This window comes from Chlamydotis macqueenii, chromosome 2, assembly GCF_036417535.1.
Source record: "Chlamydotis macqueenii isolate bChlMac1 chromosome 2, bChlMac1.mat, whole genome shotgun sequence".
In the NCBI taxonomy this organism is placed as follows: Eukaryota; Metazoa; Chordata; class Aves; order Otidiformes; family Otididae; genus Chlamydotis; species Chlamydotis macqueenii.
In genome coordinates, this window is record NC_141557.1 from 48,995,103 (window position 1) to 49,011,302 (window position 16,200).

General features: G+C 42.6%; 1 protein-coding gene across 2 annotated transcripts in view; it reads left to right on the plus strand.

Moving 5' to 3' along the window:
* The first annotated feature begins 14,320 nt into the window (after positions 1 to 14,320).
* PDCD6IP (programmed cell death 6 interacting protein) overlaps positions 14,321 to 16,200 on the plus strand; it is a 34,583-nt gene continuing 32,703 nt past the window's right edge. Inside the window, exon 1 of one of the 2 annotated variants that reach the window (XM_086742878.1) lies at positions 14,321 to 14,574. In XM_086742878.1, the coding sequence (XP_086599004.1) occupies positions 14,369 to 14,574 (206 nt within the window). In that variant the 5' untranslated portion in view covers positions 14,321 to 14,368. The remainder of the gene's footprint in view (positions 14,575 to 16,200) is intronic. The other variant, XM_086742880.1, reaches the window with a different exon arrangement.

Genomic DNA, 16,200 nt, shown 5'->3' on the forward strand with positions numbered 1-16,200 from the left:
ATTTTATTTCTCCAAGCAACACTTCCATCAATCAGATTTTGCTAACTGAGAAGACCTTTAGAGAAGTTGCAACATTCCTGGCACTTTGGAGCACTACTTTCTTTCCCCTGGGATCCTGAAAGTTTCACAAGGACTGTGCTCTCTGGGTTTCACTAGGACAGTTTAGACCAGCCACATTTTGCTTCTTTGATGCAATGTAATCGGTATCTTGATGCTGCTTCAGGAAATGCTAACTTGAGCCTAGGGAATGAAGCAGATATGCTGGCTATGCCTACACTGCATTTTAGGTTACTCTATCCATGTTCACACTGCAGGCTGCAGGGTGCTTCCAGACCATTACAGGGATACACTATAGCTATGTCAGGAGAAGAAATCAGACCTTTTGGCTTTGAAAGCATTTTTGAGTGCCTATTTGTGCAACCTTACATGTTTAAAGACGTGAGTTTGTGCAAACTAAAAGCTGCTTCCAAGGCACCATTTCAGGAAGGATGGTACGTGTATGGTTATGTGACCATATTCCTGCCCAGGCCAGGAATTTTATTTAAGGAGCATTATTCAATACGAAATACTTTTGCTGTCCTTACTACCATAAGTTGTAGCCAGCGTCCGTCAAAGTCAGCTCCAGAGAGTCTTGCTAGGCAATGCTTGGCACCCCAGGGTTTGGTGTTCAGCTGGCTTTGCTGGAGGAAGGTTTTGCAGCTGCAAGTAAAAGTCAAAGCGAAAACATAGGTATAGCTGCTGTGGCTGTGCTTCTCTACTACCAACATTGCTTTTTGCTTGTCATTGTAGGTGCAAGGCAGACGTGGGCTCCTACAGTCTCCAAGCGTTTGGCCCTTCCGGAGCTGGAGTGTGGTGTGATGTCCTCTCTTGTGCCTTGTCGCCGTGATGCTGTAGTCAGCCTTGCAAACAAGACGGCTGAATACACCCCCGTGCTGTAGAGTACCTGAAGGAGCAGGTTCCAGGTGAAGGCGAGCACCGGTGGTGCAGGCTGTGGTGTGGCCCTGCGGGGTACGTGCTGTCCCAGCAGCAGTGCTTGAGAGTAGATCAGGGCAGGCCTCCTCATCGCATGTACTGGTGGACATGTGGGGAGGATCCTCTGCTAGCTGAATGAGGTTACTCTCTCAGTATCTTGGAGTGTGCATAAATAATTGACAGTGGACAGTCAGGGTTTCTGGCCTCAGGCAGTGTACAGTCTAATCAGGTGAAACAGCTGAGATCACAGAACATTTATCACAAAACAGTTTTCAAGTGTACTCTGTGCCTCCCATGCCAAGACATGATCATTACATGAAAATCCAGGAACACAATTATCACAAAAAGATTTCCTGAGCCGAAACTGCGTCCAGTAGTCCATGTAAACAAATATTTAATCCAAACAATATTTTTTTCCCACAAAGAGCCATACCCCATCAAAAGATAATGCAACATGTATCTCACAGAACTGGGCAATAGTTATGTAATCATTGCCTGAATCCAGACAGTCTTTATCAGCTTTAAAATGTGTCTGTAATCTCTCTTTAAAAGCATATAGATCTCAGCAGGTGTTTTGCCTGAAGGGTTGTACAGCAGCGGGCCTTCTGAGAGTAATCAAGCCAAAGCTCATCATATTATTTTAGTATAAAACTGTTACTAGTATTTTAAATACTTCCAGCTTTAATTAAGTTTAGCCACCATTACTCACTTCTGTTTAATGTACCACTATTATAGTTTAATTGCAGATTGACTTTCTTTCCATAACCACTAACTATCCGTTGGTTTTCTGAGCCCTGCTTTTCTCCCGCTCTGATAAAAGTCCATTATACAATAAAATCTGACTTAATTTCAAATGTGTTCTGGTCACTGCGTTTTATTTTGCGTGTCAGTAGTCATAAAGCAAAGAGCTGATCCTGCAACAAGGAGAAAATCCAATATTAAATTAATACATAACACCTTTATACAGCATAATCTTTTGACACTGAGAGATGGATTTTGTCAGCACAGCACTTGCAGTTGGTAGTAGATTCAAGAGATACAGTACTCCTCTCAGGAAACAAGTCAAAAGCATGGCATGAATCTTATTACTTTTAGCTTTATCTTGTGGCTAGAAAAAATGAGCTCCCTGTCACTTCTATCAGTATCCCCTATTTATTTAGGCAGTACTGAGGGTAAGGGTGGAAACATGATTTACATGGTAATTGTATTTCAAGTTTTTTTCATTCTCTTCTAGAAGTGATTTTTTAAGACAGAAGGGAAAAAGTGCATTTTGTTTCTTGATAGTAACAATATTGTAGGCTGTACAGTATGGTATGACACTTACCTCTGTGCTGTAATACAGAGCTAGATGGCTTGGGGCAGCGCTTCTGGAGGCTTCTGCTTGGAGAAGTAGTTCTGGTGGGGTTATATGAGGAATCTCTGCACTGTGTGTTAGGTAAGCAACCTTGTACATTTCCATCTGTCTTCATCTGTTAGCTCTTTACAACTGAATGTTGCTTTGGACAGCATTTCTTTATTTGCTTGTACAGTAATTCATGCAGTTGTGTTCTTCCTCTGCAGCACAGTAATACTGACAATACTAGAAAATTGAGACAATGTCAGACAGCTTAGTTCCTTTCAGGTGTAGCACAGAGCAGAAAGCAAATGCAAAATATATGTATTTATCTCCATTCTGAAGTTGCCACAGGCCAGTTTGGTCCCTGGAAAAATTCCAGCTACCCTAAAGAGTTGCCCTGACTTGTACTGTAATTGCTATGTTTCCCACAGGACTTTTCAGCACTATGCATGCCAAGTGAAGAACATCTCGGCCACACCTCAGACGGCTTTCATGCTGGCTCTCACAGGGGAAGATCTACCAGTCTTGTATTCTCTTCATTTTTTGGGGGAAGACCTCTTCTGGTACAGGTGTTCTGGGGAATGTGAAGAGAAGTAAAAGGGGAGAGACAGGGACAGCTAATGGCCACACTATATTAATGAATTCTGCTAAAACAGAAATCCCTGGTTCTTCTCCTGGGCCTGGCATGTCAACTCCTCTAGCAGATAAATTCTCTAGTATATTTAAGATAGGTCTATTAATATGTCATTGCTTCAATTATTGTCTAACTTAATTAACATTTACAAAGTGTTCCTAAATCTTTGCAAAGACCCTTGCATGCACCTATAGTTATCTTCTAGGTATTATGGCAAACAAACCCACACTCCCTATGTTCCTCATTGAACATGTTTAAAACCCTAAAAATTTTACACTCAACTTAATGAGGACACCATGAACTTGAACCGTTCTTTCACAAGTATTCTGAGTCATCACCTCAGCTTGCAGTAATTGCCCACAGTCCTCCATTCTTTACAGCATTCCCTTTTCCATTTCCTAAAGAGTCACCATTCTTAATTCTTCTGTTTCCCTGTATATAATCCAGCTAATATGCCATTCTCAAACATGGTCTATTATTTTTTTTGTGAGTATATTTGAAGTAGGAGGGAAAATTAGTTGGAGAAATTTTTTGTTTGTCAGTGATGAGATATGGTGTCAGCACGCTGTCACAACCCAAGAGTGCAAATTACTGGGTACAACTATAGCACTTCTGAAAAAAAATTCTGATGAGCCTTACGTTTTCATCTTTAATTTTTATCTTTACCCTGAACAAATAATACATCACAAGTAAAATTTCCATTTGAGAGGCAGGCCTGTGCAAACCTCATGAATTTGAACAAAGCCAAGTGCAAGGTCCTGCACATGTGTCAGGGCAATCCCAAGCACAAATACAGACTGGGCAGAGAACAGATTGAGAACAGCCGTGAGGAGAACAATTTGGGGGGGCTGGTGGACAAGAAGCTCAACATGAGCCGGCAATGCGCCCTTGCGGCCCAGAAGGCCAACCACATCCTGGGCTGCATCAAGAGGAGCATGGCCAGCAGGTCGAGGGAGGTGATTCTGCCCCTCTACTCTGCTCTGGTGAGACCCCATCTGGAGTACTGTGTCCAGTTCTGGAGCCCCCAACATAAGAAGGACATGGACCTGTTGGAGCAAGTGCAGAGGAGGGCCATGAAGATGATCAGAGGGCTGGAGGACCTCTCCTATGAGGACAGGCTGAGAGAGTTGGGGCTGTTCAGCCTGGAGATGAGAAAGCTCCAGGGAGACCTTATAGCAGTTTCTAGTACCTGAAGGGTGCTTATAGGAAAGATGAGGAGAAACTCTTCAGCAGGTCATGTTGTGATAGGACACGGGGTAATGGTTTTAAAATAGAGGGAGGTAGATTCAGACTGGACATGAAATTTTTTACAATGAGGTTGCCCAGAGAGCTGGTGGATGCCCCATCCCTGGAAACAGTTAAGACCAGGTTGGAGGGAGCTCTGAGCAACCGGATCTGGTTGGAGATGTCCCTGTTCCTTGCAGGGAGGTTGGACTAGATTACCTATAAAGGTCCCTTCCAACCCAAACCATTCTATGATTCTATTTCTCACTGAACTGGTTTTGGGGCACATATTTTGATGTGCATGTATTTAGACCTTACACAAGTTTTATACAAATGGAGGTGGTTACCATTGAATCACTGTATACATTTCTGGCCAATAAAACAGAACATTTAAATAATTTGCTTATAAACACTAGGTACATTGAATGAAAAGTCATATTAAATCATCTACATAGTAAAGAAAAAAATCCATTTGCTGCTTCATCCCTGAAAATAGATGTCTCATTAGTCACTGATAAACTGCCATGCAAAGCAGGTAATACTAGTAAGATCAAAATGGAAAAAATGACAGTCATGAGGTAGAACAAAACATGCCATGGGAAAAATAATTGACCTGCTATGATGACTCACATCTAGCTAACCAATCCAAAGCATATTCTTTGAACCCTGTGAAAAATGGAGGAAGCAGATGCTAGAAACAAATGCACATATAGGGGTACAGAAAGGATACACAAAAACACGAGCCTGGAAGTGGACAGACACACCTGGTGTTATCAGAGTTACAGAAGCAAGAAGGATTCTATAGGTCAAGAAATGGTTAGTCTTTGCTTTTTACTTTGGGGAATTTAGTTGCTGTCCTAGAGTGATTCCAAGGACAATTTATGCCTAGCCATCGTCAAACTCCTAGCTAAGTAGTTTGTAAGTAGTGCCAGCTGATTCCAAAAGTAACTGCTGATAAGCCTGTCAATGCTTGCATGGAGAATGGATAGTAATTAAGCATTCATTTAAACGTAATATTTGAAGCACAAATATATTATCTCATGTTCCTTGAAATATCTTATTTGCCTATGTCAACTTCTGCGTATCTGAAAGGAGAGGAAACAGTGTTAAGTTGCTAGCCATCCTAGTTTGAAAGGAACGCGACATTACAGTTTATACCCATAAGTGTGAATGGAAGAAATGTTGCATATACAAATCAGCTGAATGTCTGATTCCACAGAAGAAAGTATCAGTTAAGAAAATGGATTTTTTTTTCCCCCTAAAAGTGATTCATTATAAAAATTTCAGTTTGTGTATATGACGGTAAGACCTTCCCGGAACTTCAGAGGGAACGTCAGGCAGAGCAACCTGAGAATTCATGAAGTAAGTATTAGGGATAATCTCCTGAGCTTGCAGAACACAATTTGCATGCTAAATTCCTTACAGTAACATTTTGGGTACTGGCATTAGTCAAGCCATGTCCAGATACTTCATGCCAGGATGAATCATATATGACAAACAGTGCACTGAAATCTGCCATAATTTATATAACTTGCAAAGGTGTCGGCTGAAGTGCAGTCTCATAGCACAAACTGGCTCATCCAGCATCTCTCAAAATCTCCCCTTTAATGTCTGAGTCAGTCAGACTCTGTGATGTCCTATGGATGTCCTACCACAATAAGAAGCAACTTGAGCCACAATTATCTCCTTTGATGAAAAAAAAAAAAAAAAGAAAAAAAAAAAGAAAAAGGCATGTATTGTAAAAATACCCTCAATCAAATAATCCTCTTCTCCCCCTTTTTTTTTGTGCAAAAGCACACTGCTAATGCTGGATTTTGTTGCCTGCTTGCACTGCATATGTTCATCTACAGCCAGGAGAATGATGAAATAGAAGACTAAACCACATTTTTTGCATCTCACTTCTAGCAGACTGCGCCAGTGCAAGTTTGTCTGTCATTTCTCCTTTGAACATTGCAAAGCAAGCATTTTTAGGAGGAATTATCTGGCAATGTTGTCGGCAAATCCTGTCGCCATTTCTTTATCCCCAAATTTTTGTGGTTGGACCAAACTTTGCAAAAGAGCTGTCTGTACTGGTGTTTGTTACATGTTATAACAGAGAAACTTTGTTCTGATTCATTATGTTTGGAATGTGTAAGATAAAAACACCGTATTATGGACAAGTTTAACAGCAGGACATGAGGATCTTCACTGCTTTCAGAGATGGATTCTCTATATTGCTATTAGAGGTGGCTCTTGTAAGCCTGTCAGTGTGAGTGTTAAGGAGATGTTTTGAACTGGGAAAAGTCATAAACTCTTCTCTGCATGGACCATGGAACAACCATGATCTCAGGATCGTCTGTCTTTTGTTTGATTTTCCCATTTTGTTTTTGTGAAGTCTCAGATTTCTGCACTGGAGTGGGTTGTTTCCACAGACTGAGGACCAAGCTGTTCTTCCTGGACTGCGTTCCCAGGGAACAATTAATTAAATTCCCATATTAGAAGGAGAAACTTTGAATTTACAGCTTTTAAATCAGGTCCTTGCCTTCCTCCTTACATGCTTGTCATCCCGCTTGGACCTAAACTTAAGCCTTGGCCCCTGCTGTCGTCTCCTAACGCTGCTTCAGCAGTGTGATTCTGCTCTGTCCGGCACGTAATAGCAAATTCTTCCCCCTTTACTTAACATATCCCATCTACACAGGGGAAATAGCCATACGCACAGATGGAGATACGAGGACTGGCCCATACGAGTGTGCTCAAAAGCATGTCTGGCTTTGGATTCACCTCAGTTCAAAACCCCTCCACGTCACTTTATGGAGGAGGCAGAGCACAGTGTCTCATTGTTTATCTGAATTAGCGAGTAGGCGGCAACGAGTGAAGGGCTGAACCACAGATTTTGGCAGCCACTGCTACAGGCACACAAGTCGAGGCACATGCCCCCAACCAAATGAAAGATGCTCCCCGCCGCACACATGAGCAACAAGCTTGTCTCTGTTGGGGCACATGTATGCAGCCCACAAGAGGGACAACGTTTATTACTGTCTTTTCGAAAAATAAGACTACTTTGGTAGTAAAGGAGTTCCAGATGTTTGAACTGCGACTTAGGACAGGCTCTTCTCTGCCTCAAATGCTGAAAACAAAACACTTCACTGTCAATAAAGAGGACTGCTTATAGAATCATAGAATGGTTTGGGTTGGAAAGGACCTTTAAAGGTCATCTAGTCCAACCCCCCCTGCAAGGAGCAGAGACATCTCCAACCAGATCTGGTTGCTCAGAGCCCCCTCCAACCTGGCCTTGAACGTTTCCAGGGATGGGGCATCCACCACCTCTCTGGGCAACCTATGCCAGTGTTCTACCACCCTCATTGTAAAATTTTTTTTCCTAATGTCTAATCTGAATCTACCTGCTTCTATTTTAAAACCATTACCTCTCATCCTATCGCAATAGGCCCTGATAAATAGTTTCTCCTCATCTTTCCTGTAGGCCCCCTTAGTGATGGAAACCTCTCACTTGCTATAAAAAGAGTCCATTGAATGACTGAACTGAATTTCAACAGTGTTTTTAAGTGAAATTTACCAAGTGAAGGCATTTCTGTCGGGATCTTATTTACTGTCCTGCTTATTCCATGTAGCAAAAAGTGATTTTATGCAGCAAGCATTATGCTGCATTATGCTGTGTAATGACTGACTACCTAATTCGCTACTTTCATCCAGACCTATTTCAAGATATGTAGAATTATTTCTAATCTAATATTTTATAAAGTATTTCAGGATAAGAAACATTCCAAATAGAAAATACTATTGAAATAAATGCTAAGTCAATGATGACTTATAAAAGATCTTCCTTAGTTAACCAGATTTAATTTCTTTCATAACTTCAGTGTAATAAACCTAGTAGTCTTCAGATTATACACAGAGTTTTCTAGTTGAGCCTTCTAATTGTAATGCAATAAACAGGAGATGGTATTTTTCTTGCATTGAATATACAGGCAAAACAAATATAAAATTTAATTACATACTGTAAAATACCAACAAAGGGAAAATATTAATTCCTGCCTCTTTGAAGGCTACTCTGTCCTTTGGTGCAAAAAGTATTTGGATTGAATTGATGACATATTTGGACACAATTCTTTATAAAATGTGAAATACAATGCTTTAAATAAAGAAAGTAATGTTTTAAAGTGAATAAAATAAAGCCGTTGCTTTAGGTATACCCCATATTGCAATAATTAAGAGGTTCAAAGTTACTAGTTATCTTTCATTTGTTTTATTACTTTCCATTATTGATATATTTGCATTATTTAGTAATACAGAATTTAAGTTAAAACTTTCTGAGTTTCAAATCTTAAGGGGTAGCTTAATTAGCCAAGCTTGTAACAGCAATTTGTAAAATGAAAAGCTCTTCTCTCTTCTGGAATGAATAAAGAATCACATACTTACATTTTGGTTGTTTATTTTTTTTTTAATTAGAAGCGGTAAAAACAAAGCATAGTTAAGGGAAGGATATATTGCAAGACACTTGTGTTTCAAGGTCACCAATCCTTTCTTCTTTAAACTTTTAATTAAAGAAGTGATAACATTAGAACACTACCCATCTCCTGTTGGGGCTTCTGAAATCATAGAATCATAGAATGGTTAGAGTTGGAAGGGACCTTCAAAGGTCATCTAGTCCAACCCCCCTGCAAGGAGCAGGGACATCTCCAACCAGATCAGGTTGCTCAGAGCCTCATCCAGCCTGGCCTTGAACGTTTCCAGGGATGGGGCCTCCACCACCTTTCTGGGCAACCTGTTCCAGTGTTCTATAACTTGCATTGTGAAAAATTTTTTCCAAATTTCCAATCTAAATCTACCCCCCACTATTTTAAAACCATTACTCCTTTGACCATTACATCCTATGACAGTTCAAGGAAACATTCATAGCAAGAATAAGTGCAGTGTAAGGCAAAATTTAGTCCATTATAGCAAAAAGAAGACGTTTGATATTTCATCTGCTTTTAATGCAATATGACAGGTACTTTGTTTTCCATTGCTAATGGTACAAATTATTTAAACCTCCATGTTTTCTATATGTAAAGTAAAATTAATGACTTACTAAGTAACACTAAGTTCAACACTGAACAAAGGTAGAACAAACCTTTTCCTTCTTTCAACAAACTTTCAGCAGAAGGCTCTGAGCTTTTTTCAAACTGCACACCATAAACATTGGACCAAAATGTGTCAATTACAGAGATTTCATGCCAAAATCTAAGTCAAATACTCATGCATTACTTCGGATTTTTCAGAAACTTATACACAAAGTTGGATTCAGTAAATAGCAGTGCAGTCTGCCCAGGATTAAATGACAATGTTATTCTCTGTTACATCCACCTCTTCTTATGCATAGTTGCCCCACAACAAATAGACAGGAAACAGGGTGTAAATTTATATCCTCACTAACACTCTCATTCAGAGTAGAAGTGACCATTTTGGGGGCTACTAGTCACCTGACTTGCATCAGTATATCTATATATATACCACACATTTATGCTTTGCTTTGTATCAAGATAATTACCTATGTAAACATTGCTTCTTTTTTAAGTAAAGTGTGTATCTGGAGGCAGAATGTGACTGTACCCTAATATACTGCATACAGGACTATGGGGAGTGGGTTTTAATCACCTATCAGCTATTTCTTACAGAGCTGAAAGTTGCTGCTGTCTTATACAAGCTGTTCTGCTTTGTAAATCTTCTATAATCACAGTGATATGAATAGTACAAGCAGTAAAAATAATAACATTTAACAAATCTTGTAAATCCGTTTGAGTGGGACATAATTTTACCACAGATTTTTAATAGGATGAAAATACTTGAGCAATGCTTTTGGTGCTTATTATGGAGATGCAGTACTACAAACCATGACGTGGGACAGTGAAGAGCTGTTTCTTCTTGTTTACGTGGCGTATTTGAGTAAGAAGCACAGGCACTATCATTATGTGATCAGTAATATGGCATATTTCTGAAGCCTGCTGAAACTTGAGGAAAATCCTAGCCGCGTTCTAATTGGTCTAATAGCTAATATTCTTGTAACCATTTGTGGAAAGTATTGCACTAATGCTGGTTGGATTCCCTGTTTGCTCTGCTCTAGTCCTTCCACAATGCAGCAGGCAAAATTATTTACCCAGGTCAACAATTTCCAGGCCTTGCATAATCTCTTTCCCTCTCATATCTCATCAAAGTTCGTATTACTTCATGTCTATCTTCTCTTTAGCCTTCCGTGATCCCCACTTCTGCTCCTGTTTGCCATTTATTTCTTCACAAGGTTCTTTTCCATGCCACTAGCTATGCGTGTGATGCCCTTCTTATTCCTGACCATTCTGCCAGCACCCTCTCCTCAAGGAAAAGTCAGACACAGTCGCTATCCTTATTTTAGCTTGTGGTTGAAAAGCAACTTTGTTGTAATTACCACTATACACAAGTGTCTGCCCTAAGTAAGTGTACCGACAGTATTGATTTACACCTGTTTTCCCTGTTCTCCAGCCTCTCATTTCTTCATCCTGACCTGCATCACATGTAGAATTTAGACTGAAGATGTGCTTTTCTTATTTATCATTGGAACAGCGGGAGGATGGTATATTGAGCATTCTTGTGAACGCAGCTCTACAAGCACAAAGATAAGCACAGACTCTGCGCAGCTGAGTTTGCTATCAATGTATCTTCTGGTTCAGGTCCCTCCTCAACCAAGAGAAATATAAAACTCTAATAAATGCAAATTAGATTTGAAGAAAATAGGATTAATAGTTCCTCTAAATTTTGAAACAAAGGTAAAGGAGTGTCAAATTTGAAGGAAATTGTAGGAATTCTTCCTTGTGCTTTTGATTATGGGCTGTCAGACAGAAATTTCATTCATAGGTCCTAAGAATTTTACATTTTCTCCTACATAGGCAGTAGGACTAGATGGGTTATTTAGATCCAATCAGAGCTGCTTCTGACATACAACTTGTTTTCTGTGTTCCCTCATTTTGGCAACTGATGAGAAACACTCCTGAAACTTATGGTCAAAAGATAATGGTGAGAAAAGACTTAGTCCTTACCCTACGTCATTGAAAGATTATATTAGGAGTATCAAAATGGGGTTAGGTCTGAGTGATTAAATTAAGCTCTAGGCAATAGGACCATCAGATTTAACAAAATTAACAACTAGCTGCCTTATCACTTCCTTTTGCTGATTTTTGATTTGTTCAGTATAGCATCCCGTTCCCCATTAGTGCTATTGCTACAGGGCAATTCTTATGGTATGGATAAAGCAGCATGAACTACAGAATAAAATACAGCAAATGCAGAATAAAATCTTGCTTCAATGAAATATCTGTGCACAGAATTTGTGAACAGAAAGCAAGCATAAAATAGAACATCAGAGTTTAGTGAAAAGTTTTCCATCTGAAAATTGTAGATTAAAACCATGAAGCATACAGAAAAGCTAGTTTGCATACTGAAAGTAAATCTGACTTTTAGAAAAGCTGTTGCAGAACTGCGGTGCTCTACATATACATGATGGTTGTTTAGGAAAAAGAGGAAAACTGGGGACATCTAATGATCTGTCTACACTAAAATTAAATGTATCAGTGACCTGGGTAAAGCTTAAATATGGCTATAACTTGTTTATACTGCATTACTTCAAACATTTTAGGGGAAACCTGTTTTAAAGTGGTTCCCTTAGATACTGTCATAAATTTGTTGAAGAAGGAAGTACGTTCTGCTGTTTAAAGCACAGGACTCTGAGTCAGAAATGGAGATTATGCCCCCTGCACTGATAACTACTATGTGGCTTCCTCATCTCTAAACTGGGAAATAGTACTTAACTAGTCAGAGGTAACTAGGAGACAAGTCATTACTGCTTATAATTGTAATAATCTGAACAAAGCCTTCAGAGGAGTACTGATTTATTAAGAAATCAGTGGGGAAGAAGCAAATCACTTCTACGTTTGAAGTTCTGGTGACCTGTTTGAAGACAAAATTTCTGTGCTCTGCTGGTGGACGGTTTAGGAATGCAAAGTATCAGTCCTTGCATTTGTTAAGCAACAGCCACCTAAAGGTCACCACGGCTCCAAAGTAGAACTATGATCTCATAGCTGCAGTTTTTGCCCTTCCCTGTTCACACCCTTTCTGTGTTTATGACTGTTACGCTGGAAGGTATTGATGGCTTCCATCTTCCATATATAGGCAGCCACGTATCTTGTAATGATGTGTGGGCTAACTATACCCGGTAAGGTCTTGATGTTGGAAACAAAGGGAGGCGACTGCCCAGCTGACTGTGTCTTAAGACTGATCAGAATCTAAGCTTGTGAGGGTGGAGGTTTTCCTTGGGACAGGGAAGTGCAGACAGTGCAAGGCTGACTCAGGCTAAGAGACCAAATGCTTCCAACTGCATCTGGGCAATAAAACCCGGGGGAAAAAAAAAAAAGCAGTGAGGAACTCACATACCCAGATGAGAGTAGGGCAGGACAGCTTGCTTTCCGTATTCATTGTGTGATAAAAATATATTTTTTTTAAGAATGTAAAATAAAGTCAACTGTCTCTTGGTTTTGATTGTGTTATGAGAAATTGAGCCAGGTGATTACTCAGCGCAGGGAGGCAGGAGTGCACCAAGGAATTGTTAACATATATTTTCACTTTTTGGGAATGTAACAAAGGTTTGTAACAGAAGCAACCCAGAAGGCTCTGAAGGATAACCACTTGGGCCCCACCGAAGGTGTCTGGAAGCAGGAGAACAAGGACAATTCCACTGCCTCCTTCCCTGCACCAGTACCGGGGAAGGTCTGGCTGCTGTTAACGCAGCATCTCTGGATTATTTACAGGGCCAGTTAATCCTGGGGGAGCTGCCCCTCCCAGTGGCGAGAGGAGCAGCTAAGACTGATTTCCCAGGCTCTACCCTTTTCTTATGCTGCCACTTTAGACGTTCCTGAGATGACAAAGGAGATAGCTCTATCTAGTAGAGTACACTTTCAGTAGAAAGGGATCATCAGCTTTAATTTACAGCAAAACTCGTGGTCTGCTGCAACATGAGACCAAACCCTTTTACATAATTTTAAATGAATGCACTTTTACCACTCCTTTTTATGGTATCATCACCTCAGGGCGTATATAGTAAGAAAATAGCAGGCTTACAGCTTTAGCTATCTGCAAGAAGTGGCAGAAGAAAGGGGGAAAAGAGAATACGGGTTGAATATCCCTTTTTGGTCTTCAGGCAAGCCAGCCTTGCAGATTGCCTGTTTTGCCTATTTGAGCTATGCTGGGCTGACACAGCAGAAAGCAAGCCTGATGTGGATGACAGATCCATAATTACAGCAACACGTGTCACTGCCAATACAGTCATTTCAACGTTTGCTACGGAGAAGTAACATTTTACTTTATTTGAAATATCGATTCTTAGGGTGGGTTGAGTATGAAGAAAATTTTTACAGTGAGAGTGGTGGAACACTGGCACGGGTTGCCCTGAGAGGTGGTGGATGCCCCATCCCTGGAAACATTCAAGGCCAGGTTGGACGGGGCTCTGAGCAACCTGATCTGGTGGGAGGTGTCCCTGCTCCTTGCAGGGGGGCTGTAAGGGTCACTTCCAACCCAAACTATTCTGTGATTCTATGGGGCTCCTTGCAGGGGGGCTGTAAGGGTCACTTCCAACCCAAACTATTCTGTGATTCTATGGGGCCCTTTGCTCCCCTCTCACGCGTTACAAGCCGGAACATCTCACTTACCTTCCAGTAGCCACTACTCTCACCGGCCTGTGACGACTTACGTTACCGGCCAGCCAAATTTCCCTTACCAAAGCTCAGCTCCCCGGTCACGTCTTTCGCTAACCCGCGCTTCTCCAGCAGCAGCCCTCAAGCTCCCTGCCTGCCTTGGGATCCAGTCGCCTCCCCGCCGTCCCCGTACCGCCCTCCTCCAACACCCCCCCGCTCCTCTCCGTAAAACCGGTCCGGCTGGGCCGACCCCCCGATCGGGGTAAGGGGCGGGGGGGGGGCGGGGCTGGCACTCCCGTCAGGCGGTAACGGCGCACCGAGGCTGCGCGAGGGAGGCGGGGATACTGTGTGACGGCGCTGCGTCGTGGGGCGCGCGCGACGATCCCGGAAGCGCGGGGCTACGGCCGGCGGCGCACACGGCAGGCCGGGGGCGGTCGCGGAGGAAAGGGAGCGCGAAGCTACGGTGACGGCGGCGCCTGCTGCCCGCCCCCCACCCCTTCCCCCGCCGCCATGACGAACTTCATCTCGGTGCAGCTGAAGAAGGCCTCGGAGGTGGACCTGGCCAAACCGCTCTGCAAGTTCATTCAGCAGAGCTACCCGGGCGGCGACGCCCAGGCCGAGCACTGCCGCGCCGCCGAGGAGCTCAGCAAGCTCCGCAAGAGCGCGCTCGGCCGTCAGCTCGACAAGCACGAGAGCGCGCTTGAGACCCTCCTCAGGTAGGGCCGGGCCGGGCCGGCCCAGGCTCCTCGGCGGCCGAGTCCCCCCCGGGCTTACACCCCGCTCCGCCATCCCTCCCCTCAACCCCCGCTTTCCGGGGGCGCGGGCGGGTGCGCACCCCCCGCCTCCCTTCCCCGGGTGCCCTGCGCGGCTGAGGGGCCCCGGTAGTAGCTCCAAGCCCAGGCCCTGGGCGCGGCGGAGCCGGGCCCAGGTGTGGGCGGAGCAGAGCGGTGCGGAGGGGACGTTCCGCCGGGAGGAAGCGGCCGGGGCTGCCGGGCCGGCTCCGGCAGCCTGTGGGTTGCGTGCCCGCCGCAGGCTCCGCCTCTGGGGCAGGCGGCCCAGCGCTGGGGTGTCCGGCAGCATCCGGAGGTCCCGCACGGCTCGGGCGCCGTGGGGTGGCATGTGATGAGAGCGCGGGGCCGGCCCTGGGGGAGGCGTAGAGAGGAGGCCTTGCCCCCGTCAACTTCCCCTTCCCAGTGTTTGTAACATACCAGTCGCGGTGGGATCTAGGCAGAAATCACAGACTATTTTCCTTCTCAGAAGAGAGCGGGTGTGTGGGTTTTTTTCAGTGTTACGTTTTGCTGTTACAGCCAATAGGTTTCTTTTCAGTTTGTGTTTTTTTTTTTTTACTGTCATATTTTCCTTCTTTTTTTTTTTTTGTGTTTAGCAGCTTGTTAATGTATTTGCAAAATCACATCCTTATTTTCTACTTAACATACTCAGTTTGCTGAGAAAAAGGAAGTTTACTGGTGCTACTGCTGTGCTGGAATTATCATAGGTTAGATGCGCAAAAGATTAATCTATGCCTTCTGCCCAGTAAACTGCATAAAGCCTGTTTCAGGGCTAACTGCTCCATCACCTACAAAAGCACTCTTTCTTATCTCTAGAGTGTTTATGGATTGCAGTATTGACTTACTGTGGTAATCCTGTTATTCTGTTTCTCCATGTTGGAAACATTTTGAGCTCATTTATTTGTAGCTCATCTACTCACTGGGATCACTGTGATTCATTCACTAGGTTAATACTAAGTACACACTTCTATTTGCAAAGCTGTAATCAAAGATTTGCAATACTAGAATATGAGTTTTTACATAGTGGCAGCAAGTTGGTTTTTTTTAAGAAGGAAGAAAGATAGATTTTTCTAGTGTGGGGAGGAGTGGTATTTGTAGACATGACAGATTTCTGCGATGTCATGAACAAGTAGAAATACATTTGATATCCACTAGAATTTCTTATTTATAAACTAAAAAAAAACAAAGAGGAAAGGAAAAGCAACAAGTGACTTACTAAAAAGAAGGCAAGACTTGTAAAGTGAGTTACTGATGTTTTTTGAGCTTATCAACCCTTCACTGGGTGTTTGGGCTGTAAAAGCTGTGACTGTACTGATCATGTTTTATGGTATCTTTGTAGTTTCCTGTTCTATTCTTGTTTATTACTACATCTGCTTTTGAAGGTAGTACTGTGTATGCCTTTTGAAGGTCAGGGAAATAATGAGCATCTATCAACTGGAAGAGGGACTCTGCTAGCCCAGTTGAAAGGCATATTATTATCTTCCCTTGAACACTGGAATTGAGCTGCTGCTTCTAATGGTACCAGTCATGAAAACATGAGTTTCTATCTGAAAT